Consider the following 25,678-nt stretch of genomic DNA (forward strand, 5'->3'; position numbering starts at 1 on the left):
TGAATTCAACTCTTCACCTTCCAACCTCAAACTGGTTTTCTCCCTGTAAGACAGACAAGTCCTAAGTCTAGCTTAGGATCAGGAGTGAGTCACCCACCTGCATTCTCTATCTTAGTAGGATTGAACAACCTTTTGCAGGTAGGCAGGCAGGAGGGGCATGTTGGCTACTGAAGAGAAGAGGCATTAGCCAAAATGAAATACAAATGAAATGTACAGAGGATCAAAGGGATCAAGTCTCAAATTTAATGCAGGATCCTTATAGGATCAAGAAAAAGGATGCAAATATTGCCCTTGAGCCAAGTCTGGGAAGCTATTCTAGAAGTTCCCAAGACATGTTTCATTTGTGTTGCCATGAGGAGGAAAAAACCCCCCAAAAACTTAAGATTGTGTGCCCTTGGTAGAGAGGTGGGAATGAGACACCTCATTTTCTGCTCATCACCCCTCCCCTGACTCTGGGCAGCTTTCACCAGCTCGGCTGTAGCAGGACTCCTATGTAATGAAAACTCCTTGGCACAATCTCCGGGTTACGACTCTTGTTCTGTGGAACACATATGCTAGTTTTATATTGAGAGTAAAAAAGTTGAGAACCTTTTATCCCTTGAGTTGTCAGTATAAATCCACTGCCAAGTCCAAACACGCGAGAGTAACGAGGTATCTGTCCCTCATATAAGCTTCACACCCTGTAGTTACCAGCACAGCTTACAGCTGACCTTAATCTTGGGGGAATGAAAATCTGAGCAATATGAAGCGCAAACTGGAGCAAGTGACCCAATGTCCTGCCCCGTTGACAACAGCTGTTTAGGATAGTGACACTCACTTCTCCTTCTGTGCTCTGAGATATGGTCTTATGATCAGCCTGTGCATGGCAAAATAGACAACAAGAGGTCCCACAGTGGCATAGAAGACCGCGCTGGGCAGCAGCTGGTCCGTCAGGTGGACAGGAAAGAAGTAGGTCTGGCTGGCTCTGTTTAGCCTGCAAGGGGAAAGAGAAAGACAGAAGTTAGCTGGGAAATCCAGAGATGGGCACACCAAAAAGGTGCCAGCTTCAAACATCAGCCCTGGTAGAAGGAGCTAAAGGACACTGTTCAGTGGTTGAGGCCCTGCTTTGATGAAGAAGCTCTTGGATTCAATCCCTTGCAGCTTCTCTGGTAGGACCGAGAAAGACCTGTGCTGGAAAGCCTGGAGAGACGCTGCCAGTCAGAGTCAGGCAATACTTAGCTAGACTGACCAAGGGTCAGATTCAGTTTAAAGCAGCTTGCAATTCTCATCAGGATGCACGAAACCCATTCTGAGAAGGTGACACAGCCCAGTTGTAGAACCACCTGCTTTGCATGGAGAAGGTCCCAGGTTCAATGCCTGGCAGCATCTCCTAAAACTGTGGAGAGACACTGTCAGTCAGTGTCAGCAGTACTCAGCAATGTGTATCCATGCTCCGACTTGGTAGAAGGCAACTGACCACATTCTCAAAATCAACTCTTTGCTACCTGCCCTGCTTAATTTCCCAAAGAGGGAGCCAGATTTTAGGAGCCTGCCTGAGGGAAGAGGGCTGGAGAGGTTTGCAAGAACAGGCATGCATACCTATGACCACTCTGCTGCATACAGAAGGCAATAATGCAGGTCCTGCCTGGACACACGAGTTCGGGGTTCTCCGTGTGTTCAGGTCAAGGCAAAGGATACTCTTTGAGGGAGGGAGAGAGATACACAAGCTGTCATCACTGATCTTCATGCTTTCTGAGGAGTTTGAGAGCCCTCTGCTGGTAAAATGCAAACATGCACCAGATCCACAGCAGCACAAGTTCCAGCTCCAAATGTCAGATAGCATTAATGCACCTCTTGGTTCTTTGCTGGGAGAAAATAGTAGTCATTCTGAGCAACCGTGCTTGCTGTGGAGACACAGACCAAGGGGGCCAGACTCCATTCATAGGAAAGAAGAGGACAGGCTTTTGCTGAACACCACTACATACTCTCAAAGCTCTACCACCACCTCCTCCACAAACAAAGGATCCATCCATTGCCTCTGCCTGCTTTGCACCTTTCCCTTCTGGTTACTAAAGATGCCATCTGGAGCCAACAGCCCATGTTACTGCCACTGCCTGGGTAATGCTCAGGGATGGTTTCAAAAGGTCGGTTGAAGGCCTAAGTCCACTGGAGAGTCCAGCTGATCAGGCTCAACCTTGACCCCTCAAGCCCTGTGGCAGCATCCACTGTGCCATCAGGGGCAGGTCAGGGATGCTCTGCTTGCCCAAGGAAGGGTTTTGCCCCATAGCCCCCAGCACCTGCCACTGATGATCCCAACTGCTGTGGAGTTGCACAGGTCTCTGCTTTGTCCCCATATTTAGCATCTACATGTAACCACTAAATGGCAATGGGGGATTTATAATCCATTGTGACCAGTATGCTGGGCCGGGGCTGCAGAGAGGAATTTAATCGGGGGTACAAGTTTATTTTGGGCCCCTTTGCAAAGGGGGAGGGTGGTAATGGGTAAGCAGAATGGGGGCAGGGAGGGCAAAACAGGGTGGGGGGAGGGTGGAGACAGCTGGAAAAGGAGCCCAGGACTACCCACCCATGTGGCATCAACAGTAATACAGAAAACCAAACGTACTCCAAAGGCTCCCTAAAATCTTTTAAATATAGAAAATCATGCAGAAAATTAGCATCATCATACTTAGGCTCACACTAGAATGGAAAGTATCCTGTACGCACCAAAACTTACTTCTGCAACAGCTGTGTCCCTGAGCTCCTATACACTCCTTCATAGTAAGCAAATCCACAAGCCAAAGAGCTACTGTAGCAGGCCAGTTTCATCTCAGATTTGACACTGTGTTAAGTGTCATGTATGCATTCCTCAGCCCAGCATATATGGTTGCCAGTAGCTGCAGTAGCTGCAGCCACATGCTCATGGTAGTGTCCCCAGCATCCTGTGCAGACAACAAGTCTGAATAGATAGGAAAATGTAAGATCCGAGGAAATTTCTGGGCCTCCTTCTTTGCCTCCTGGGTCCCCTTTTTGACCCTGGACCCGGGTACAAATTACCCCCTTTACCCCCCTCTCCTAGGTCCTGTGGGGCTGCAAGCTCAGTGAAGAATCCCCAGCTTTGTATGCTGAAGGTCTCAGGAAGATCGGTTCCCAACAGCATCTCCAAGCAGAGATGGGAATGGTCCATATCTGCTTGAAATGCTGGAAAGTTGCTGCCAGTCACTATAGGCAATGCTGATTTGAATGGCCCAAGGGTCAGGCTCTGTACAAGGGCAGCTTTGCATGTTCATTTAACACCCAGCTCTTTTTCACTACATTTTGGAAAGGCTAATTGTTGCCTGCAGCAACTAACAGACTAGATAAGAGTTAGCTAACCAGTGACAGAGCTGCTGTAGGTGGGGGGGGGGGTGGCTGCCTGGGCTGGGAGGTGATGTTCAGCCTGTTCCGGACAGGACTGCCTTTTCCTTAAGCACCACATTTGGAGACTGGGGTGCTTTTGAAAGCAAACCCCTTCAACCAGTGGAAGTTGGTGTGAGCCATGGCCCTTTCCTGGACAGAGATAGTCTGGCCACAGTGATGGTTTTGCATCTTGTTTTGGACTGCTGCAGTGTGTCATATGTGATGCTGCCCTTGAAGACTGTGTGTGCAAAATACAGCCAGTTATTTGGGGCTGGATGCACAGAATGCATCTGCTGGCTTTGAAACAGCTCCATTGGCTCCTGGTCCCTTTCCAAGCACAGTTCAAAATGCAGGTTTTTAACACCCTAAATGGACTGGAAGCTGCTTTAGGACTTCAGTGCACTCCTGGATAAGCAGGCAATGGCTGTGGTCAGGATTGCTTTTGCTGCAGCAAAGATCTTCAGGGGATAATGAGACCTAATGACAATGCAGCTGGCACTCATTTCTATATACTCTGACCTTAACTGCTCTTGATCCTTGATTTTTCTCTCCTTTACTTCTGCACTATTCTATACTAGAGTAAGAAGCTATTTCTTTAGAGCAGCTCCTCCAGGGTTCTGTCATGTCTGCACCCTGAGCAGAGCAACCCACGGCTATTAAAGAGAAGTTTTTCCAGCGACCCAGAGACTCATTGCTAGCACCTTTGCAGGCAGCAGCAGCAAAGCCACTCTCACTCACTTGATTTTCAGAGACACGCCCTGGGGAACACCGACACTGACGGTGGCACCAAGGACACTGTGCCGGGAGATCTTTCGCTCTGCTCCGTATTCCACAATGGTTCCAAAGAAGCCTACCCTGCAACAAAAAAATTCAGTCGATAAGATGGTGGCAGGTCCACCTTGTAGGACTGCTGGACAGTGCTGGGTCTGTTGTCTCTTGTCTCTCCATCACCTGCGTACCACCCCACCTCCCCAATGTCTAATCAGCCTCCCTGCCTGGGCTGACAAAAGGAGAAAAGAGGCACCACCCACACACATCACACACACTCAAGTCTTGGAAGAGCTGGCTTTGGGTGGCGCTGTCCTGGTCCATGGCGGCACCTTCCAGAAAGCAGCAGCTGCCTTTTCATGCCAGAGCAGATTTTTGTGGGATAACAACCGCATGTGTGCGGTTACTAAGTTTCATAATCTATTGTGTACTGTAAATGTCTGTAACACAATTGCTTCCATCACAATCACTTCCATCACAACATTTCAGCTGTTGGCATTGCTTTCTTTGTGCTTGCATTGTTGATAGTCACTTATCTGCTGCTTTAAAAAAAATATTTTGGGTAGTCTGCACTAAAGGTTTGTGGCCAGCTCTTCCATTCCCTTCTGCGCCTTGGATTGCTTTTATTGTGGTCAAAATAATACCAGTCATATTAATGTGGGAGTCTCAGTCTTGCAGTTCATTGGTCAGATATTAATTGTATTTATTAAGTCTCCTACAAATGCCCGCAGTATGCCTGCATCTGCATTTCACTGGCTCTTCTATGGCTTTCTTACATTTTGTCTTAGCAACTGTGCATGTACTGATTATTTTCTTTTTTCTTTTCTTACCAGACACCTAGTGGGTGTCACTCTCATCTCCTGACCCTTTCAAGTCTATTCCGTCACCCTGATATTGTAGAGAGCAATTTCTTGTGTTCTGTAAAGCACTTTGTAAACCTTTTTGTTGAAAAGCAGTATATAAATATTCTTAACAATAACAATAGCAGCAACACATAGCATCATAATTAGCCACTGCACTAGGCCATGTGCATCTGCACATCAAACAGGTTTGAGGATGACCACCCTTGCCCAGTTCAGCTGCTACAACTTACTTGAGAGAGCCTTTCACCCGCGTCTGATCCTCATCCTGAAACTTGTGCTGATAACTGACCATCATGAAGGAGTGAGGGATCCCCAGCTGCAACACCAGAGAAACAAACCACAAGCCATTACTCACTCCCCACCTCCTTAGGCAGCTCAGAAAGCAGCTGACTGATAGCATGATGGACAAGACAAACCTACGTCGCACAAGGCAAACTCTGACTGATGGAACATCACCGTCCCAAGGTATGGAGATGGTTGTTAGCTTAGATGGCTCAAAAAAGGGACTGAGCAGATTCATGAGGAATAGATCTACTTGGAGCCTCCAAATGGAGATGGATCCATCTGGAATTGCAGGGATCGCAGCAGAGGTTGGCAGTTGTCGCCTTTATCCCCTGCTTGGAGGCTACTCCATTGGGGCATCTGTGAAAACCAGGATGCTGGGCAAGATGAGCCTCCTTTGGCTTGATCCAGCAAGGCAGCTCCTGCATTCTCAAGACAGTGCACCTGTTCTTCCTTTTCAGACAGACGGTGGGGAAGCTGCAAGTCCTTTAAAGGGTCAGTTTATAAACAGTGGAGTAGCCCACACAGGACCCTTGGGACAGGATGGAACCTAGGAGAGCACTGCTGGATCACAACACACAAGTTGGGTCCATCAAGCCCAGTATCCTCCTTCCGCAATGCCCAGTATCCTCCTTCCGCAATGCCCAAGCAGAGACAGCAGTGGGAAGCCTGGAGGTAAGAGGTGGACTGCATCTGAAGATGGAGGCTCCATGCAGCCATCAAAGCCACAGACCGGCCTCTCCTCCCTCAGTGAGTGCATCGGATTCCCTATTAAAGTAATCTCAGCAAGTGGCCACTGTCATTACTGCAGTCTTGTAGCAGTGAATTCCTTTTCTCTATCTAGAGCTTCGTGCCAGTTAGTTTTGCTGGGTGACCCCGATTTTTCACAGGATGAGAGAGGGGGGAAAAATCTCACCCCAGTTTCTCAGTGGTGTGAGTAATTGTATAAATGTGCCTGGGTGAAAATGAACTGATACTGGTGCCAAGTATCACATGTGGAAAATTCTTACCATCCAGAGCAAAGGGATGACAATCTTCAGGAGCATGTAACTGCAGGTCTAAGCTAAGGGTCCCTTCACAGTTCCTCCCTGCCCAACTGAGCCACAAATCCAAGTGGACAACCAAGTATGTTCCCTGCCTGCTGAAGCCACTCTCTGGGCTGCAATGGCCTCGCCCCACCATCAGGCCCCTTCCCTGATGCAAGAAGTTGGGCAGGAAGAGTCTCACCTGACACGCCATGGTAAAGTGGCTAGTTTTGGTGTCCCGGACAAGACTTGTATTCATGGCTGACTGGATGCCCCAGCGCCACTGTAAGTAGCCCATCGTATTCTTGTCCAGGTTCCGTGCCAGGACAGTCGTGAGGCCTGGACGGATCCCACGAGAGGAAAACTGCAGTGCACAGTTTGTTGTGACGAAGCTGCAAAGACAAGGGGAGAGCAGAAGGATCCTGAAGGCAAACGTTCTCTCTGTTCAACCACAACACTTTCCTTCCAACACCTGGCTTATGAGCCATAGTTCAGTTGGTGTGTGCTTGGGGACACTTGGCACACAGGGGCCATGGACACCTTGCTACCAACTCCCTCCCCCACCCAGCACTGAGCATGTGCACAGAGCTTGGAGGACAGTCACAGAATTCTCTCATTTGCTCTTGTGTAGGAGAAGGCCCAAAATGAAGCGGGAAGGGCTCTGGCTCAAGGGAGAGGCGCACGGCTGTCATTTGTACTACCCGGACAAAGTTGAGCACCAGCAGGGGAGACTCTCACGCTTCCCCCCCACCTTTGACAAATCATGGTTCAAGTGAGAGGCTGCCAGCCATCTTTCTCACATGCCTGGCGGCCCAACGATTTGTGCACAACAGCTCATACGTTTGGAGCACTATTCAGAAGCAACTGGAACTACTGCTGCACAGAGCTGCTCAACAAAGCAGCTCCAACTTTGGCTGAGATAGACCCATGTTTCAGCAAAGCCAACTCTTAAGAGTCCCACAGTGAGTCTGTTTTCCTAGGAATCAATTAACACAAGGCCAGTTCTTCCCAGAAGGGATCAGGGCTCTTTCCAAGACTCACCATCTTTGTGTGAGGTTCCGGAATATCTTCAGCCCAAACAAAGGCCCCTGGAGGTCTCCAGCTCCAAACTCCAGCTGCACAAGCAGATGACAAGGAACAGTTAGAAGGCAACAGCTGCACACCCAGCCACAACTTACTCTGTATGGCCACAAGCTGATCACACAGTCTGAAAGGAGTGGCATGCCTGGACACTGCACTTTTGCACCCCTGTTTCTAAGAGTCCCGGTGGGAGGAACTTCCTAATGCACTTTATCCTCAGAGCTCCTACACATAAGAGGGGACAGAGACAAGTGGAGAGGGGATGGTGGAGAGGGGAACCCACATTCTTTGCCACTCAGTCATGGCCTCCCCCAAGTCAGGCTGCATGTTACCTGCAAAACAGTACCATCACAGCAGTTAGACTTGAATGAGGCTTTCTTGCCCCCTCTCTGGAATCTCTATTAACCATGGCAATAGCCACGAGGGCTCAGGCACTTAAAACTGGCTAAAATCATGCATTAAGTTCCTACTCATTTCCCTCATAATTCTAAATTTCTCATGCTCCATACATGTTGTCAACAAGGAAAGTTATGTTCTCCAAAACTGTACTGGAAACACAGAAGCCAACAAACAGGCCAGAAACATGGCCAGTTACGGTAAGAAATAGGCCTTCTTACCTCTCCCCAGCCTTTGGCAGATGTCACCCGCCGAAGAGCCAAGTTGACAGAGCCGCCTCCATTCCCATTTTGCGTTGAGAGGTTTCCCGACAGGATCGCTGTGTCCGTGGCTGTCAGCGGGGCCTACAACACACGCAAACCAAATGGCACACACAAGGCCTGTGTACCATAACCCAGGCCACAATCCTCTCAGAAAATCACTGGCAGATTTTCCCTGTGATGTTCCAACTGCTGGTCTTTCCTGAAACTCCCTTCTGCAGTCCACACCTCATCCCAGAGCCCTCCCAGCTTCCCACTTTGAAGGGGCTACACAGGCAGGAAGACCTCAGAGCACCTGGTTGGCTTCACCTTGGTAGTGCCCCTGGGTGAAGGGTTGAACATCAAGATCCATATCCTCTAGCATAGCATTTCAGAAAGTGGCAGCTACGTGGGCAGAGCCTGTCCCATCCTGGACAAGAAACCCATCTGCTTCCAGAGAGGGAAGTTGTGTGATGCACACACACACCCCTGCACTCACCTCGATGGACTGGGATATGTGCATTTTGTTAATTTCGATCTGGGGAAAGCCACTTCCAGGCACATCTTCATACTCCTCATCATAGCGATCGAAGAGATCAGTGGCATCTATTCCAACACTAATTGTCCCCTGGGAAAAAAACCAGACATATTCTCAGTGCGAAATGGACACCAGTTTCAGCCGTCCTGAAGACTCCTGTTCTCTCTCTACCTACTCTCCCTCTTCTTCTGGGGCACCTCCCCTCAACACAACTTAGTGGTGCTGCCTCTTTTCCTTTCCTTGAAAATTCCCAATAGCCACCTCTTCCACACGGCCTTTGGTTCACCTCCACCATCCTCATCTCATTCCTGGTTCCCTTCTCTTCATGTATTATTTTTCTCTTGTGCTTTTCCCTTTGTTGTCTCCTTTACTGCTGAAACTCATATTGTAAGCTCCTGGGGGCAGGGAGATGTTTGTTATTAAACAAACAATACACATCACAGAATCTCTTCCTAAGTTCTGGCTCACACGTACATGTTCACTGCACAGTGATGATGAGCTCTTACAGACCAAACAACAGGTAACCTGGTTGTGTAGAATGTGCCATTCCAGACTAAATGACACACAAAACTCTGGGGCTAAACCCACAGAGTTGTTGGGAGGATAGTGGAGGAAGGTGAGCTGAGAAAGAGAGAAGAGAATTGCCAGGTATTCCTCACTGAATTCCTTAGAGCAGTAGAACTCAAAGTCGTGACCACTGTGCGCCCAGAATGTGGTCCCCCCTATTCAGACCACATCTGAGCATTCCATCCAGGCATCATGTGAAGTCCTCCTCGTTCAGTGGACAGGGATGCTCTAGTCTAGGCAGTCACATCTGCTGTCCAGTGTCCCAGAAGGCTGCACCACAGGACATCCGGGTAGATGTGACTGCCCAGAGTGTCCCCATCCTCCAAACAAGGAGGCATGGTGCCTGGGTGGAACTGAAAGGTCTGCTCACCAGGTAAAAGGATCTGCCCGAATCCTGAATCCAAGGTTCGAGCAGCCCTGCCTTAGAGGAAGGACAGAATGAAATGTAATAAGTATTAGCCATAGCCTGATGTGTCATAATATTTCGGGGGTGGGCCTCAGTGAAGAACGAGCCTGCCCATCCCCAATCAGAACATAAGAACATAAGAACAGCCCCACTGGATCAGGCCATAGGCCCATCTAGTCCAGCTTCCTGTATCTCACAGCGGCCCACCAAATGCCCCAGGGAGCACACCAGATAACAAGAGACCTCGTCCTGGTGCTCTCCCCTACATCTGGCATTCTGACTTAACCCATTCCTAAAATCAGGAGGTTGCGCATACACATCATGGCTTGTACCCCATAATGGATTTTTCCTCCAGAAACTCGTCCAATCCCCTTTTAAAGGCGTCTAGGCTAGACGCCAGCACCACATCCTGTGGCAAGGAGTTCCACAGACCGACCACGCGCTGAGTAAAGAAATATTTTCTTTTGTCTGTCCTAACCCGCCCAACACTCAATTTTAGTGGATGTCCCCTGGTTCTGGTATTATGTGAGAGTGTAAAGAGCATCTCCCTATCCACTCTGTCCATCCCCTGCATAATTTTGTATGTCTCAATCATGTCCCCCCTCAAGCGTCTCTTTTCTAGGCTGAAGAGGCCCAAACGCCGTAGCCTTTCCTCATAAGGAAGGTGCCCCAGCCCCGTAATCAGCTTAGTCGCTCTCTTTTGCACCTTTTCCATTTCCACTATGTCTTTTTTGAGATGCGGCGACCAGAACTGGACACAATACTCCAGGTGTGGCCTTACCATCGATTTGTACAACGGCATTATAATATTAGCCGTTTTGTTCTCAATACCCTTCCTAATGATCCCAAGCATAGAATTGGCCTTCTTCACTGCCGCCGCACATTGGGTCGACACTTTCATCGACCTGTCCACCACCACCCCAAGATCTCTCTCCTGATCTGTCACAGACAGCTCAGAACCCATCAGCCTATATCTAAAGTTTTGATTGTTTTGCCCCAATGTGCATGACTTTACACTTACTGACATTGAAGCGCATCTGCCATTTTGCTGCCCATTCTGCCAGTCTGGAGAGATCCTTCTGGAGCTCCTCACAATCACTTCTGGTCTTTACCACTCGGAAAAGTTTGGTGTCGTCTGCAAACTTAGCCACTTCACTGCTCACCCCGGTCTCCAGGTCATTTATGAAGAGGTTGAAAAGCACCGGTCCCAGGACAGATCCTTGGGGCACACCGCTTTTCACCTCTCTCCATTGTGAAAATTGCCCATTGACACCCACTCTCTGCTTCCTGGCCTCCAACCAGTTCTCAATCCACGAGAGGACCTGTCCTCTAATTCCCTGACTGTGGAGTTTTTTCAGTAGCCTTTGGTGAGGGACCGTGTCAAATGCCTTCTGAAAGTCCAGATATATAATGTCCACGGGTTTTCCCGCATCCACATGCCTGTTGACCTTTTCAAAGAATTCTATAAGGTTTGTGAGGCAAGACTTACCCTTACAGAAGCCATGCTGACTCTCCCTCAGCAAGGCCTGTTCGTCTATGTGTTTTGAGATCCTATCTTTGATGAGGCATTCCACCATCTTACCCGGTATGGATGTTAGGCTGACCGGCCTATAGTTTCCCGGGTCCCCCCTCTTTCCCTTTTTAAAAATAGGCGTGACATTTGCTATCCTCCAATCTTCTGGTACCGTGGCTGTTTTGAGGGACAAGTTGCATACCTTAGTCAAGAGATCTGCAACTTCATTCTTCAATTCCTTAATAACCCTTGGGTGTATGCCATCAGGGCCCGGTGACTTATTGATCTTTAATTTATCAATGAGGTCTGAAACATCTTCTCTTTTAACCTCTATCTGACTTAACTCCTCGGTTAGGAGGGGCCGTTCGGGCAGCGGTATCTGCCCGAGGTCTTCTGCCGTGAAGACAGATGCAAAGAACTCATTTAATTTCTCTGCCATCTCTAAGTCTCCTTTTATCTCCCCTTTCCCTCCCTCACCATCCAGAGGGCCAACCGCTTCTCTGGTGGGTTTCCTGCTTCTAACATATTTGAAGAAGCTTTTATTATTCCCCTTAATGTTGGTGGCCATGCGTTCCTCATAGTCTCGCTTGGCCTCCCCTATCACCTTCTTACATTTCTTTTGCCACAGTTTATGTTCCTTTTTATTCTCTTCATTAGGGCAAGACTTCCATTTACGGAAGGAAGCTTCCTTGCCCTTCACAGCCTCTCTAACTTGGCTGGTTAGCCATGCGGGCACTCTCCTGGATTTAGTGGAACCCTTCTTTCTTTGCGGTATACACCTCTGCTGGGCCTCTATTACTGTTGTTTTAAGCAGCCTCCATGCACTCTGGAGAGACTGGACTCTTTTTACCCTCCCTTTCAACCTCCTTCTAACCAGCCTCCTCATTTGAGGGAAGTCCGCCCGTCGGAAGTCAAGGGTTTTTGTTAGAGATTTGCCTGGTATTCTTCCCCCAACGTGCACATCAAAACGGATCGCAGCATGATCACTGTTCTCCAATGGCTCAGTAACGTTTACATCTCTAACCAGGTCCTGCGTACCGCACAAAATTAAATCCAGAGTCACCTGTCCTCTGGTGGGCTCCTTGACTAGCTGATCTAAGCCACAGTCATTTAGCACGTCAAGAAATCCGGTTTCCTTATCGTGACCAGAACACAAATTGACCCAGTCAATATGAGGATAATTGAAGTCCCCCATGATTACAACCCTGTCCTTCCTTGTCACCTCCCTGATCTGTTTCCTCATTTCAAGGTCCCCATCAGATTTCTGGTCTGGAGGACGATAGCACGCCCCCAGTATTACATTGCTGCACAAGCCTGGTAATTTAACCCACAGAGATTCTACGGTGGAGTCGGACCCACCTTCAATCTCTACTTTGCTGGATTCTATCCCTTCCTTAACATAAAGGGCCACCCCACCTCCAACACGCCCCTGCCTGTCCCTCCTGTAGAGTTTATAGCCCGGGATTGCGGTATCCCACTGATTCTCCGCATTCCACCAGGTTTCCGTTATGCCCACTATGTCAATATTTTCCCTTGTCACCAGACATTCCAGTTCTCCCACCTTTGCTCGTAGACTTCGGGCATTTGCATAAAAGCATTTATACACGGAATGCCCCAGGATGGGCTGCTTATTTGCTCCTTTGTCCCCGCATCCTCTCATTGTGCCAAACCGTCTATCACATCCCATCACCCTACCTTTCCCAATTTCTTCTCCTACCCTGCCTTTGTCTTGTTGTTCTCTAACCTCCCCATCCTCATCCCATAGGGATGAGGAGTCCCGAACCGGATGCCCCTCGGCTCCTGTCGGCCTTTCCCCAGGGATCAGTTTAAAAGCTGCTCTGCCACCTTTGTAATGTTATGCGCCAGCAGTCTGGTTCCATTCTGGTTCAAGTGAAGTGAAAGGCCCCTCCAGTGACTGCAGCCTAACTCAGGCACCTACTGAAAAAGCCAAAATTTCTGAAACACTCAGAGAGATGAAACTGATTTCTGCAGCTGCACCCCTTGTGTTCGGCTGGCAATCAGCCTCAATTAGGATCTCAGAAGTCCTCAGGATGTAGGCAAGGTTTGATCAAATTAAACCCTGAACCGCAATCCGGAAGTGAGAGGAAAGGCAAATTTACAGTTGTTCTTCCAGATACAAAAAAAAGAATCCACTGCAAGCCTCTCCCCACCCTGCCCCCCACCACACTAGCCAGTGCCTGCATAAACAGCAAGCACCACAAAGGAAATAATCAACTAGTGTACTTGGAAAGGAGGGGAGGGGAGTCAATTTGGCTTGTCAGTTCTGATAATTCACCAGGTCAAGGGTCCACAAGAAGTACTTACATAGATGCACAGGGCTCTCTCTCTCTCTCTCTCTGGAATACTCACACTAGCCTTGCAACGTGAGCCAGGACAACAGGGCTGTCCACAAGGTTGCCTAAAGGGGCAGGTGAGGCGGGGGCTGCCAACCTCCATCATCCCTTCTACCCAGTTCCTTCTATTACTCCCTAGTTTTTTTTAAAGAAGATGGGAATTAAGTGAAAGAGGAAGTGGGAAGGAGGCAAGAGTGGTGGGCTGCAGCATTGGAGACCATTATCCTCTTCACTTCCTCTTTCACTGTGTTCCCCCTCAGGCAAAAATATGGCTTTTGAATTATCCCTCTCAGGTAAAAGTGCATTAAAATTACCAGCAGGATCCTGAATATTAAAGGAGAGTTCCTAAGTAAGTCTGAGTTAGAAGAGAAAGGAATAAAATTGGACTGGTGGAACAAAATGCAAATAAGAACAAGATTACGAGAAGACCAAAAATAGGTTTTTATGAAGAAGATATGTTTTGATAAAATATTTTTGATTGATGAGGGGAAATATATAAAAAAATGTATAATTTTCTCCTTGAGATAAGAATGGAGGATAAGACAGTTAAAGATGCAATGGTGCGTTGGGCAAAAAATCGGATATAATATATCGATGGATGACTGGAACCAAATTTGGAATACAAATATTAAGATAACTAAAGCAGTGTCTTTTAAAGAGAATTTATATAAAATGTTTTATAGATGGTATCTAACTCCAGAGAAATTAGCAAAAATGTATTCTGGGTTATCAAATAAGTGTTGGAAATGTAAAGAGGTTGAAGGAACCTTTTATCATATGTGGTGGACATGTGAAAAAGCAAAGAAATACTGGAAAATGATACATAAATTGTGGCAAGAGATATTGCATTGTGTATTACCATTCAAACCAGAAATATTCCTCCTAATTGTGACATCAGAAATTAAAGAGCAATGTAAGAAATACCTTATTGTACATATTGCTACAGCGGCAAGAATATTGTTTGCGCAAAAATGGAAATCTACAGATGTGCCAACTAGAGAAAATTTAATAAACAAAATTTATGAAATAGCAGAAATGGAAGTTTTAACAGAAAGAATGAAAGAAAGAGATTTAGATAGAGTAAGAAAATATTGTAAGTCTTTTTATGACTGGATAGATAATTTTAGTTAAACAATATTGAGTGTTTCGGTAAATTCAAATTTTTATACTGATAAATATGATAGCCTTTGTACTGATGATTACTGAGTTGTTGTTTTTTAACTGAACGATGCATGCTGTAATCTGGGGCCAATACCCTCATGTGTAACCTGTGTTGTACCTGCCCTAAGTATAACCCATTTTCCTTACCTGTATCTGTAATAAATAAATAAAATATTTTTTTAAAAAATTACCAGCAGGATCACATCTACAACAGCCACTGGTTCAGAGGGCTTTAAAAGATTAAAGGGAGAGGTGTGTCAATGAGGGCAATGAACCACAATCACAAAATGGAGCCTCAAAAGTGTGGATACAGATTGCTGGGAAGGAGAGAACGGTGGGGGAGTACTGTTGTCTTTCTGCTCCACTTCTGAAGTTCCCATCAGGACATCTGGAAACAAGATGCTGGGCTAGGCAGACCCAACTCTGCTTGATCAGATAGGGCTCTTTTTGTAATTAAACACCAGGTAGGCCAGAACAGGTAAGGTGGCCTGGCACTCAGTACTAGCACCTGGGAGCAGCCTTTTACTCCCATTTCTATTCCTGCAACAGGGATGTTCAGCAATAATGGTGTTCCTTTCAAGCTTGGGAGTTCTCCAAGGTTCCTCTAAGCTAGGGAAATGTTGCCATAGTCCAATATACAGGTGGTGCCTCGGTATCTGCGAGGGATCCATTCTCAGACCTCCCCGCGGAAACCTAAAACCACAGATAATGAAATCTGTGGTTTTTACACCTTTAAACCCTTTGAAGTTGACTGGCTCTGGTTGCCTCCAGAGGGTTTTTCTGAAGCCTGCAGCCTCTGTGAATGGCTTCAGAGCACAAAAAAAGTGACTCAGGAAACCAGAAGTGACCTTTTTTTGCACTTATAAGGCATTTTAAGGCCCAGGGAAGCCCTCATGAATGCTCACAGCCTTTGCAGGCTTCAGGAAACCCTCTGGAGGTGACTGGAACACAGCTCCAGTTGTCTTTGGAGGGTTCAGGTTGGGCCAAATCTGGGGGACCCATGTTGAGTTAGATTCACAGATGGAAAACCCACAGATAAATAGGCTCAACCCGCATACCTTATTTCTACGGTGCTTAAAAACTATGCATAATACGAACATGAAAAGAAACAAGTTCAGCCCCACAGGCTCACAAGCCAACATAGAAGAACAGCAGCAGCAGAAAGGGAGAGGAGCCCACCAGCAGCCACCAGTCATAACGACAAGACGACCCTGCTGAGAGTAGCATCTTTTCAAACCACCCCCTCCCTGTTTCAAACCACGACCACCCCAAATATGAAAGGCAGCAGAATTTCCATCAGGAATTTAAAATAAAAAAACTGTTTGGGGAAGCTCTGAGACTAGCATTTAGAGGTCTAGAAATGTCTGCCTCTTGTTCCACTGCTTTAGTTGCTATGATGCTCCTGAAAGACTGTGCCCCAGTACGGGCAACCTTGGAAGACTCCCCTGTGGCACAGCACTGCTGCTTCCAGGCCTCCGGAAAAAAAAGGGAGAGAGAGAGAGAGAGATCACACGCGCGCCAAACGCACTGGAGCTTAAAATCGGCTCTTGGGTGCCAACCCTGTTTGATGGGAGTCCAAGAGACATACTCTGGAGAGCAACCAATCAGATATGAGAGCTGGTCTTGTGAGCCAAGCCAAATCCCTACCGAGAGATTTTTCCACAGTCCTCAGAGATGAAGAACAATGTTGCTGACCTCCCAAAAATGCAATGCTGAGCTGTACACCAATCCCCTGGGAGTGCAGAACATGTCATGAGGCACAAGGTCCAGCTTCCAGAGAATCTCAGCTTTTGATTGTTCTTATTTCATCAGAGTTCTAGCCCTTATGGTTTTAACAAGACCTGGATAATAGGAGAAACTGCCTTTTGCCCAGTCAAGCGTTGGATGCCTGGCTCAGTACTGCCTGAACCATGACTGGCAGCCCTTCTCCAGGGTTTGAGCAGGGGCTGTTCCTAGTTCTACCTGCAGAGGCTGCCAGGGATTGAACCTGGCACCTTCTGTATGTGCAGGGTCTCGCCTCTGAGCAAAGCCTTTGGAAGTGGGCAGGCAACAGGTCTGCCAAATGTTCAGAAACTTGGACATGTGGCTGAAAGGTTTCCAGCAGTGTGTGTGTGGGGGGGGGGGGAGCTTCAGAGCCATAGCTAGTGCCCCCATCCTATAATAAATTACATCCATATGAGAGACTTTGTGCAACTTTTGCTCTGTGTGTGTCAATTTATCTGGGCTGCAGAATTCTGCCTTTCTTGGTGCGGAACGTGGCTTGACAGAACTGCATCGTCACACAAGTGGCCGATTCTACAAAGAACATCCAAGCTCAGCAGAGCCAAGCGCAAATCCCTTTCCAGCTTCTGTTGAATATGCTTTAGTAATATTTACATGGGAAGAAGAAAATGGGGGACATCCCTGGCTCCAGGCATGAGCAAGCAGAAATGGTCTTGGATTCTGACTATGACTGAGGCAGAGAGACGCAGCCATCGCCACCAAGGGAGAGAGCATGGCGAGACGACATAAATTAAGTTGCAAAGTTTGCCAAACAAGGCGTGTTCTCTTTTGCTTCCTCAGACCTGTCTGCTACTCAGGCTGTTGTATAGTCAAGCTCCTGCTGGTGGAGCTTAAAGCCTCTTTTACTTCCACCCCTCAAGAATGCCCACTTGTCAGAACGGCAGAGAGATGTGCTTAAAAGCAAGGCAATACTTATGTTCCTCCACTAGCAAAGGAAAATGGAGTTGAGAGAACTCAAGCTTCTTTTGTCGTGGAAGAAGAGCTTTGCTGCACCTCTAACAACTAGTCCCCTTCTGCAAGGACGGAAGTCACCCTATCTACAATCCAATGACTTGTCACCAGCAGTCAATGCTCTCTGGTTTAAGGCAGCAGTGCATTACAAGCATCTGAGAATGCAGCTCTGCCAATAACACAGGCCAATACATATTTTGCTTCCTTAAACGTTACACCAATTCCTGGGTATATTTGGGGTGCTGATTCCAAAAATGGCATCCGTTTTGCCCTATCACATCTAGTTTTGGAGATATAGTATAGACTCTTGAGTAAATGGTTCAAGCAGCTTCCTCATGAGGAAGACACCATGGCTTCCTCATGAGGAAGCTGCTTGAACCATTCACGAAAGAGGCTATACTATATTTCCAAAACTAGACGTGATAGGGCAAAATGGATGCCATTTTTGGAATCAACACCCCAAATTCATATCAAACCACCATAAAGTTTGGGAAAAACTTTTCTGACCCTCAATTTTGTAGGGCTGTGTAATGGGAGGTTGAATCAGCCCCATATTCACAATGGGGCCAAAGTTACACAGCCCTCATCTGTACGAAACAGAAAGTTCTGTTCTCCTGCCACCTTCTCGATTTTTCTAGACAGGGCACATCTCCTCTTATATCTGAGGCCTTTAGTGCAAATCCACTGGATTCTAAAGAAGAGGTGGGTGGTAGTTCTCCTTGTGAATGAGGCAAAGTGGTGCCTTTCAGCAGTGGCTCCCAGTCCTTCGGCAGGAAGACAGCAACTGTCCCTATTCCATGCAGCAGAGCTTTGTGCGGCTGTGCTGGTGCCTTTCTTTCAGGTTATGACCCCCCTTTTGGCTCAAGGAAACACCTGCTCATCCCTTCTGCTATGCCAACCCCTTTGAGAACCTGGAAGAGTGATATCTAGATTTTCTGCGTAACCATCCCTCTTCTCACAGCAAAAGGGAAGGGACCTGGCCAGAGACCCAACAGCTGCCAGGACCTGTGCATCCTTCCCTCTCAGAGCTCCTCTCATGCCTTTTCTTCTCTGGGCTCAAAGTCTCCCATTTTGGGCTTCATCTCCCCTCACCATTCTCCTTGCCAAGTTTAAGTTGCACACATGGAGAAAGTCTGTCCTGCAATTATCTTTGGTCACCCACTAGCCTAATATTAATGAAATATCAGGATTTTTGTGCCTAGCTCCCTTTCACTCTAACAATCCCCTTCCAATGCACACACAAATTTCTGACATGTGCCATTCACAGATCACTTCCTTACACTCATGTTAATGAATCCAACACCTACTCTCTTCCTATCATCAGGATGCAGCCCCATCTGCCACCAGATCAGCCTAGCAAAGGGACTATCCTAAAACATTTCTGCTCAGTTCACTTGCCCACACATGAGTCATTCGACAACCCAAAATGCAAGGGGGGGGGAAGAGAGAAAGAACCAGCTCTCTTGCAATCGACAAACAGTTCCCTGTTTGGCCTTCCGGAAGCAATTTTCACTCACCATGGGCTCCCAAGCTATTTACAAGCCTGCATAAGGCCTTGGGTGCTGACACAGTTTTTAAGTGTCTGAGCAGTGGGAATGTTCATGAATATTCCATAACACCGCTGCAGCCAAGCCAGTCATTAGGCTGGGCTTATTTCAGTCCACGGAAGCCAGAGTTTTAACAGCCAATTGCAATGGAGGTTTAGAAGATTGTGGTCCTCACTTATGTCAGTGCTTGTCTTTGGTAGAGTTTCTCTGATTGGGGGGGGGGGCTGAAAACAGAACTGTGCTGCTTTTCTGCAAAACTACTTGCTCTGTGCTGCAGTATGATATCTCTCACTCATCCCAGTGCAATCACAACCTAAAAGATTATCCGAACTGGCTTGGACTTTGCAAATAGTTGGTCATTATTACTGATCAGCACCTAATAGTGTTTGCCCTAGCCCAGAACCCATGAAGAAGATCGATCAGTTTTTGTCTGCTACCAGCATGCGTGAGAGACACTGTACCACTCCCGGAAGAGAAGGGCAGGCCAGGCTGAGCAGCCTAACAGCCAAAAAATCCCCCCCCCCAAAAAAAACAGACGGTACAAAGAGCTAATTTTAGTGTCAGGAAATAACCTGCAGGCAGGTTCTCACTTTTAAGCATTGCTTTATTTCTTGCTCTCTTGCACAAGGCTGTGTTTTGCCACTTCCAAGTCAGAGAGAGTGAGGCACTGAGCAAGCAGGTGAGGTCACCCTTAAGAGCCCACAGAGGTCCTGGCAGGGGAATCTGGATTACACCACAAGGACAGGAACAACAGCAGATGGCTTGCCATTAAAAATAAGCCCAGGGAAGCCTTCTGCCACCGGACAAGAGGAAGGGAAGGATCGTTCTCACCATCAGCTCGGCCTTGGCTACCTGTTCCAAGCAAAGAACAGAGGGTGGGGGAGACAAGGGAGGGGTTGTGGCCTTGTAATGAAAATGCAAGTGTGCGAAGCAGTTTCACAGACCCAGGAATCCTGTGGGAAGTGGGACCGGAGCTAGGCTCCATAAACCCAGGTCAGCAGAGTGCCAAGAATCAGGAGACCTGCACTTCTGGTGGAAAGGCACTCCCTTTGGCCTCCTCCCATCTCAAGTGACAGCAGCAAAGGAGAGTAGATTGGAAGTAGGTTGTTGGGTGTGCCGGTTGCAAGAAACCAGCAGAATGTTCACAGCTGTCTTATGGAAAGGGGAGGGTTTGAGCCTTCCCGTGACAGCGTTGGTGACAACCACACCTGTGGAAAATTACAGGGTTCCAGAACCAAATGGTCTGAAGGAGCTGAGTGTTGGTTCAAATGGGACTCCAGAACAGCAAAGGAAGGCCAGAAGGATGAGAGGTGTAGAGTCAAGATCCTGACTTGACTCTGAAGCTAAAGAAAGGAGCAGAAGAAAGGAGCAGCTGAAGAAAGGAGCAGAAGGTCAGGCAATGTCCTCACTTCAGAGAGAAGTTGTTCATGTGGAGGAGTAGACCCAAGTGCCCTGGGCTTACAGGGCCCAGTGAGTAGGGACTGGCCCTTGGGAGCAGCTGGTAGAGTGCTCAGACTGACTGTCAATACATCCCATCAAACCAAGAAGGGTGCCTTCAAACCACAGAGTTGAGTCTGCTGGGCTTGCAGGGGAATCAGAGTGCCAGCAGCACAGGAGATGCAGGATCAGAGCAAAGGGGGGGGGGGAAGAGAAAGAAATGAAAGTGTAGCATAGTGACTAAGTGCTTCCAATCAGGACTCTCTCAGATCTTGTCATGCCTCTGCCTTGAAATCTCACAGGCATCCTCAGGCAAGCCACGCCCTCGTCAGCCTCAGACTTCCCCATCTGTAGTATGGGAATAAAGTTCCCTTCCCTTACAGCAACATCCAGATAAGCCATCTGAAGAACTTTTACTCTCAAAGTGCTATACAGATGCTTAGTATTCTTTGTTATTAATAAAAGAGGTTGTTCCAGGGAAGTATATTGTGCAGTGTTATTTATTCTGGAGCAGAAAGACACGCTTGCTGGAAAGGTAACATGTGTTACTGTAAAACATTCTCTCTTATGGCCCAGATCAGGTGATGGGCCTGCTTGCAGCCAACCACATTTGCACTTCTGAACTGGGACTCTGTTCAAAAGAAAACCACTCTGCAGAATCAATGTTTTCTTAAAAAGTCTTGCCTAGTGTGGAATTCTTAATTTTTTCCCCCTAACTGTTCCTCTCAATTAAACAGCTTACAAAGAACATGCCTTTCAAATCCAGAAAACTCAGTTCCACTACAGTGTCCTTTTCTGCAGAAGGCCAGGTGCTGACTGAACCCCCCAGAGGCAGACAGGGTAGTCCAAGAAGAAATAAGTCCACACATCAGGCTAGTCACGGACGCAGATCAAGGAAGAATCATCAGAGTGGCAGAGCTGGAATGCAGCAATCGAGGGACAGTCCTTGTTCCAAGGTCACCAGACACATAATGGAGACACACGGGGGGGGGGGAGAGAAAGAGACAGATACCAAAGCAGGAAACAACCAGCCCCAAATTAAAAGCATTATTCCACAAGGACCAAGAGCAAGATAATTATAAATCGAGTCATAAAATTGGAGGGCTCCGGCTTAGGCTGTCGCACTAAGAAAAGAGAAGAGGCAGCTCCACGCCAGGTTTCCTGGTGGCAGGGACTAAAAGTGGAACTGAGAATACTGGGAAATGACCCTGGAAAAAGGCAGAGAACTGCAGAAAGGGACCTACTGGAAGCTCACAGGCCATGAAGATTATCTGCCCCTACCCACCACTACCACCACCCTGAGAGCTGCAGGCTCCAACCAAGAATCCGTTGGTGTCACTTCTGGCTCCCGCAATAGCCACCACTTCAGTCCAGGGCTCGACTCCAAAGGAAGCTGCTGTCCAAACAATTGGTGACCAAACAATGAGTTGGGCGACAAACAATGATACCCAGTCTTGTCCACTCTGCCTGGATGCAACTCCCCAAAATCTCAAGTTAAGGTTTTTTGCCACCCCTCCATGGTCTCTAGGGTTGCCAAAATGTCTCTCTCCCTCCTATGCTTGCAATGAATACCCACCCACAGGCATGCGTCACTCAAGAACCGCCAGGTTAAGTGGTTGGGAATTTTGCAGCCCCATCCACTTTTCGGTGGAGTCTGCACCTTCTGCTGACAGTCCCCAAGCAATGAGAAATCAAGTGATGATGCCTGAAGGAGCCACAGCACTGGGGTGTGTGCGCGCACATGCACAAATTAATTTCTACAGGGCTTGAGTGAGAATGGAGCCCGCTGGAGCGCAGCCAAGAAGAAAAACCAGAGTGGCACCACTGGGAATCTCAATTCAGGAGCAGCACTTCTGCCTGCTAAATTCAATCCGCCATTCGTGACAAAGGTGAGATGAGGAAGGCAGGTTGAGATGCGTTTTTCACACCGATATGGAACAAGGTCACCGTGCAATCTTCTCTTGCTCAGAGGTGACAGTCTTCAGATGTGCTGGCAGTATTACTGGGCCAGCCTTTCCACACACACCCTGCAATGTTATTTTACAATGTCTCTCTCTTTCAGTAATAGTGCTCTGCCCATCACAACTCCCCTTTCATTTGCGCCAGGCCGAAAATGAGAATCTAAGTGCTAGCCACGACGGGTTCCGGCCAGCAGGGAAGGAAGAGAAGAACCTCCATTTGTTTCCAGTACAACTACAGGGGAGGGGGCCAGTTGTGTGTTACTGGATGTGGTTCTGCCCAAAGCAGAGAGTTGAAAAACAACCAAGGCTGCAATTTTCCTCACAAACACCTGAGTAACTGCTGCCTGCCCCACAAAACACATTTGCCAGAAGGACATGCACTACAGCTGCACCCACTCTCAGTTCAAGGCTCCCAGACACTGAAGATATGGGGTTCTTTGGTGGACCGAGTCACTGTGTGAAAGCGTTGCAGGTTTTCAGAACGGTGGGGATTTCCAGGGATATAAGGGAGTAAAAGGAGAGCACCAGAAAAGGGAAAGGTCCAGTTTGTGCTGGTCCAGGTCACACCATTGGTCACCTTGTGGCTTCTGAGAACAAAGGCAAGGTTCAGACAACTGACACAAATGCAACCAGAGGCACCGAACTGAGAGACTGGGTCTGTTTTGTATCCACTGCTTCCCACTTTAACCAATGTGACAGTCAAGACCTGAGCAGAGACAAATGAACCAACTGACCAAGTGGCTCCTCAACTCTCGGGCATAGCTGGTGATGAACAGCCTGCTCAAGACTCAGGGCACAATCCTAACCAGATCTACTCAGAAGTAAGTCTTATTTTGTTCAGTGGGACTTACTCTCAGGAAAGTGTGGTTAGGACTGCAACCTGTGTGGCATTTTGCTCTGGCTTTGTGCAGAATAAGCTCACCTGAAGACAACCCAAGAAAAATTGCCAATCTGGCGGGCAACCGAGTGCCATTTTCAACCAGGGCTGAAGGACTGGTGCCACCCAACAGCTCACTGGTTTTTAAGACATGGGCAGAGGGACTCAGGAGCAGCCAGAAACCCTGTAGGTGTGCCACCTCCCTTATGCACTTCAACTTCACATGCTTGCATGTGGGCCAAGATTCAAATGGGTCAACTGAGGTAGATGAAAGAGAAGAGGAACACACTGCCAAAGCCTCCATTGTTAACTCTGGGCAAGAGGGGGCGAAGAGTCCTTTGCCCACATTGTGCCAGGCCTGGAAGGCAGCAGCCTAATGGAATTGGGGCCAGACCAAGCTGCCTATCCCCAAGTGATCATTTCACATGCTCCACGGACTTGAAGCAAAACATTACAGAGATCTGGTACACATGTGCAGAGGTTCCCTCCCCCATTTTATTCTCTGCCAAAGAATGCTAACTACACACAAGGTTCCCCACCCCACACTGCACGCCCTGAAAGGGCATGGAGCTCTGCATCAACACAAGGAAGGAGGAGGACAAAAGACAGAGCTGGAGAGCATGCGGGGCTCCAAGAACCTGCTCCTGGCACACTGGCACTGAAGTATTTTCTGAGATCTGAACATGGTCTCACAGTTTGACATTGGCCCCAACATCAACCAATCCCTAGGAAATCAGAGATCTGTACTGCTATCTGGGTTTAAAACAGAGCAGAGCAAAGGCTTGTGATACAGAAAGCAATGCCTACGCTGACCGGGCTGCATTTTGGCCTTTAGTCCAAGGTATCCCTTGCACCCACCTCAAGATTAGGTTCATTTACAGAGCATGTACTTCTGTTTCTTAGAAGAGCCAAAGTTTGCATCTGGAAGAGTATCAAAGGGGTTCCAAATGCCTTCTCCAGTTACCAGGCATGAGTAGCAACTCTAGTCATTCTCCATCTGCCCTCCTATGCCCCCACTCCCATTTTCTAGGAGTACCTAGTGGCAAATTACAAGACTGTCTAAGTTCTGCTACAATTGACAGCCTGCCAGAGAGGTCTATGGCTGCTTTAACCTGGGTCAGATCAGAAACTCTCCAAGGGCACGGATGGAGCATTTTCCAAGCCCTGCCTGGAGACACTGCCAGGGATAGAACTTGGGGCCTTCTCCAGCAAAAGGACTGAGCTGTAGTTCCTCCCCATCACCCACCACCTCTGAATGCCCTCAATCCAGCAGCAAGGAACCAAAGGATGAGATACTCAGTAGCAGCCCATTCCCAATCATGGGACACCCCTGTCACCAGAGTCCATGGTCACATGAAGTGTCCCTGTCAAGGCAGAAGCCCCCAGGGCCCCTGGAAAGAATCTCCTGATCAAGGAAAGAGCCTGGAGGCACCCTGTATGTTCTGATACTCTAGCCATCCAGAGCATGGAGCGTGACCATGCTGAATTCGGCAACTGGTGAATTTCAGCTGGTATTCTGCATAAATGAGTACATTTATACATAAAGAGAGTACATACCACAATTCCAGCCCAAATGGCCACCAAGATGGTCCTGGAGGCACATGGGCAAAGCCCAGATATGACCATTGGGGTGGGAAACTAGAACATTTTCAAAGGCAGATTGAGAGCTAGATGCAATGGGAAGGTTTCTGAAGGTAGAAAAACACTCTTTCTTGTGTGTGTGGGGAGGTTCTGAGTTGGGTTCTGAGCTATCTGTGACAGATCAGGAGAAAGATCTTGAGGTGGTGGTGGACAGGTCGATGAAAGTGTCAACCCAATGTACGGCAGCAGTGAAGAAGGCTAATTCTATGCTTTGGATCATTAGAAAAGGTATTGAGAACAAAACAGCTAATATTATAATGCCATAGTACAAATCGATGGTAAGGCCACACCTGGAGTATTGCGTCCAGTTCTGGTCGCTACATCTCAAAAAGGATAGAGTGGAAATGGAAAAGGTGCAAAAGAGAGCAACTAAGATGATTACTGGGCTGGGGCACCTTACTTATGAGGAAAGGCTACGGCGTTTGGGCCTCTTCAGTCTAGAAAAGAGATGCCTGAGGGGGGACATGATTGAGACATACAAAATTATGCATGGGAAGGATAGAGAGATGCTCTTTACATTCTCACATAACACCAGAACCAGGGGACATCCACTAAAATTGAGTGTTGGGAGAGTTAGGACAGACAAAAGAAAATATTTCTTTACTCAGCATGTGGTTGCTCTGTGGAACTCCTTTTTGCAGGATGTGGTGACGGCATCTGGCCTAGATGCCTTTAAAAGGGGATTGGACAAGTTTCTGGAGGAAAAATTCATTATGGGTTACAAGCCATGATGTGTATGTGCAACCTCCTGATTTTAAAAATGGGCTATGTCAGATGCAAGGGAGGGCACCAGGATGCAGGTCTCCTGTTATCTGGTGTGCTCCCTGGGGCATTTGGTGGGCCGCTGTGAGATACTGGAAGCTGGGCTAGATGGGCCTATGGCCTGATCCAGTGGGGCTGTTCTTATGTTCTTAG

At 47.8% G+C, this 25,678-nt stretch overlaps 1 protein-coding gene across 1 annotated transcript in view; it reads right to left on the minus strand.

The window, feature by feature from the left end:
* The window catches only part of DNAJC11 (DnaJ heat shock protein family (Hsp40) member C11), an 83,303-nt gene that overhangs the window by 6,742 nt on the left and 50,883 nt on the right, over window positions 1-25,678 (minus strand). Inside the window, exons 5-11 of the mRNA XM_066637015.1 lie at window positions 8,528-8,656; window positions 8,011-8,133; window positions 7,355-7,428; window positions 6,516-6,705; window positions 5,237-5,322; window positions 4,114-4,230; window positions 818-973 (exon numbers count right to left, since the gene is read on the minus strand). Coding sequence (XP_066493112.1) covers window positions 818-973; window positions 4,114-4,230; window positions 5,237-5,322; window positions 6,516-6,705; window positions 7,355-7,428; window positions 8,011-8,133; window positions 8,528-8,656 — 875 coding nt within the window. The remainder of the gene's footprint in view (window positions 1-817; window positions 974-4,113; window positions 4,231-5,236; window positions 5,323-6,515; window positions 6,706-7,354; window positions 7,429-8,010; window positions 8,134-8,527; window positions 8,657-25,678) is intronic.

The sequence above is a fragment of the Tiliqua scincoides genome, chromosome 9 (assembly GCF_035046505.1).
Source record: "Tiliqua scincoides isolate rTilSci1 chromosome 9, rTilSci1.hap2, whole genome shotgun sequence".
Lineage (NCBI taxonomy): Eukaryota > Metazoa > Chordata > Lepidosauria > Squamata > Scincidae > Tiliqua > Tiliqua scincoides.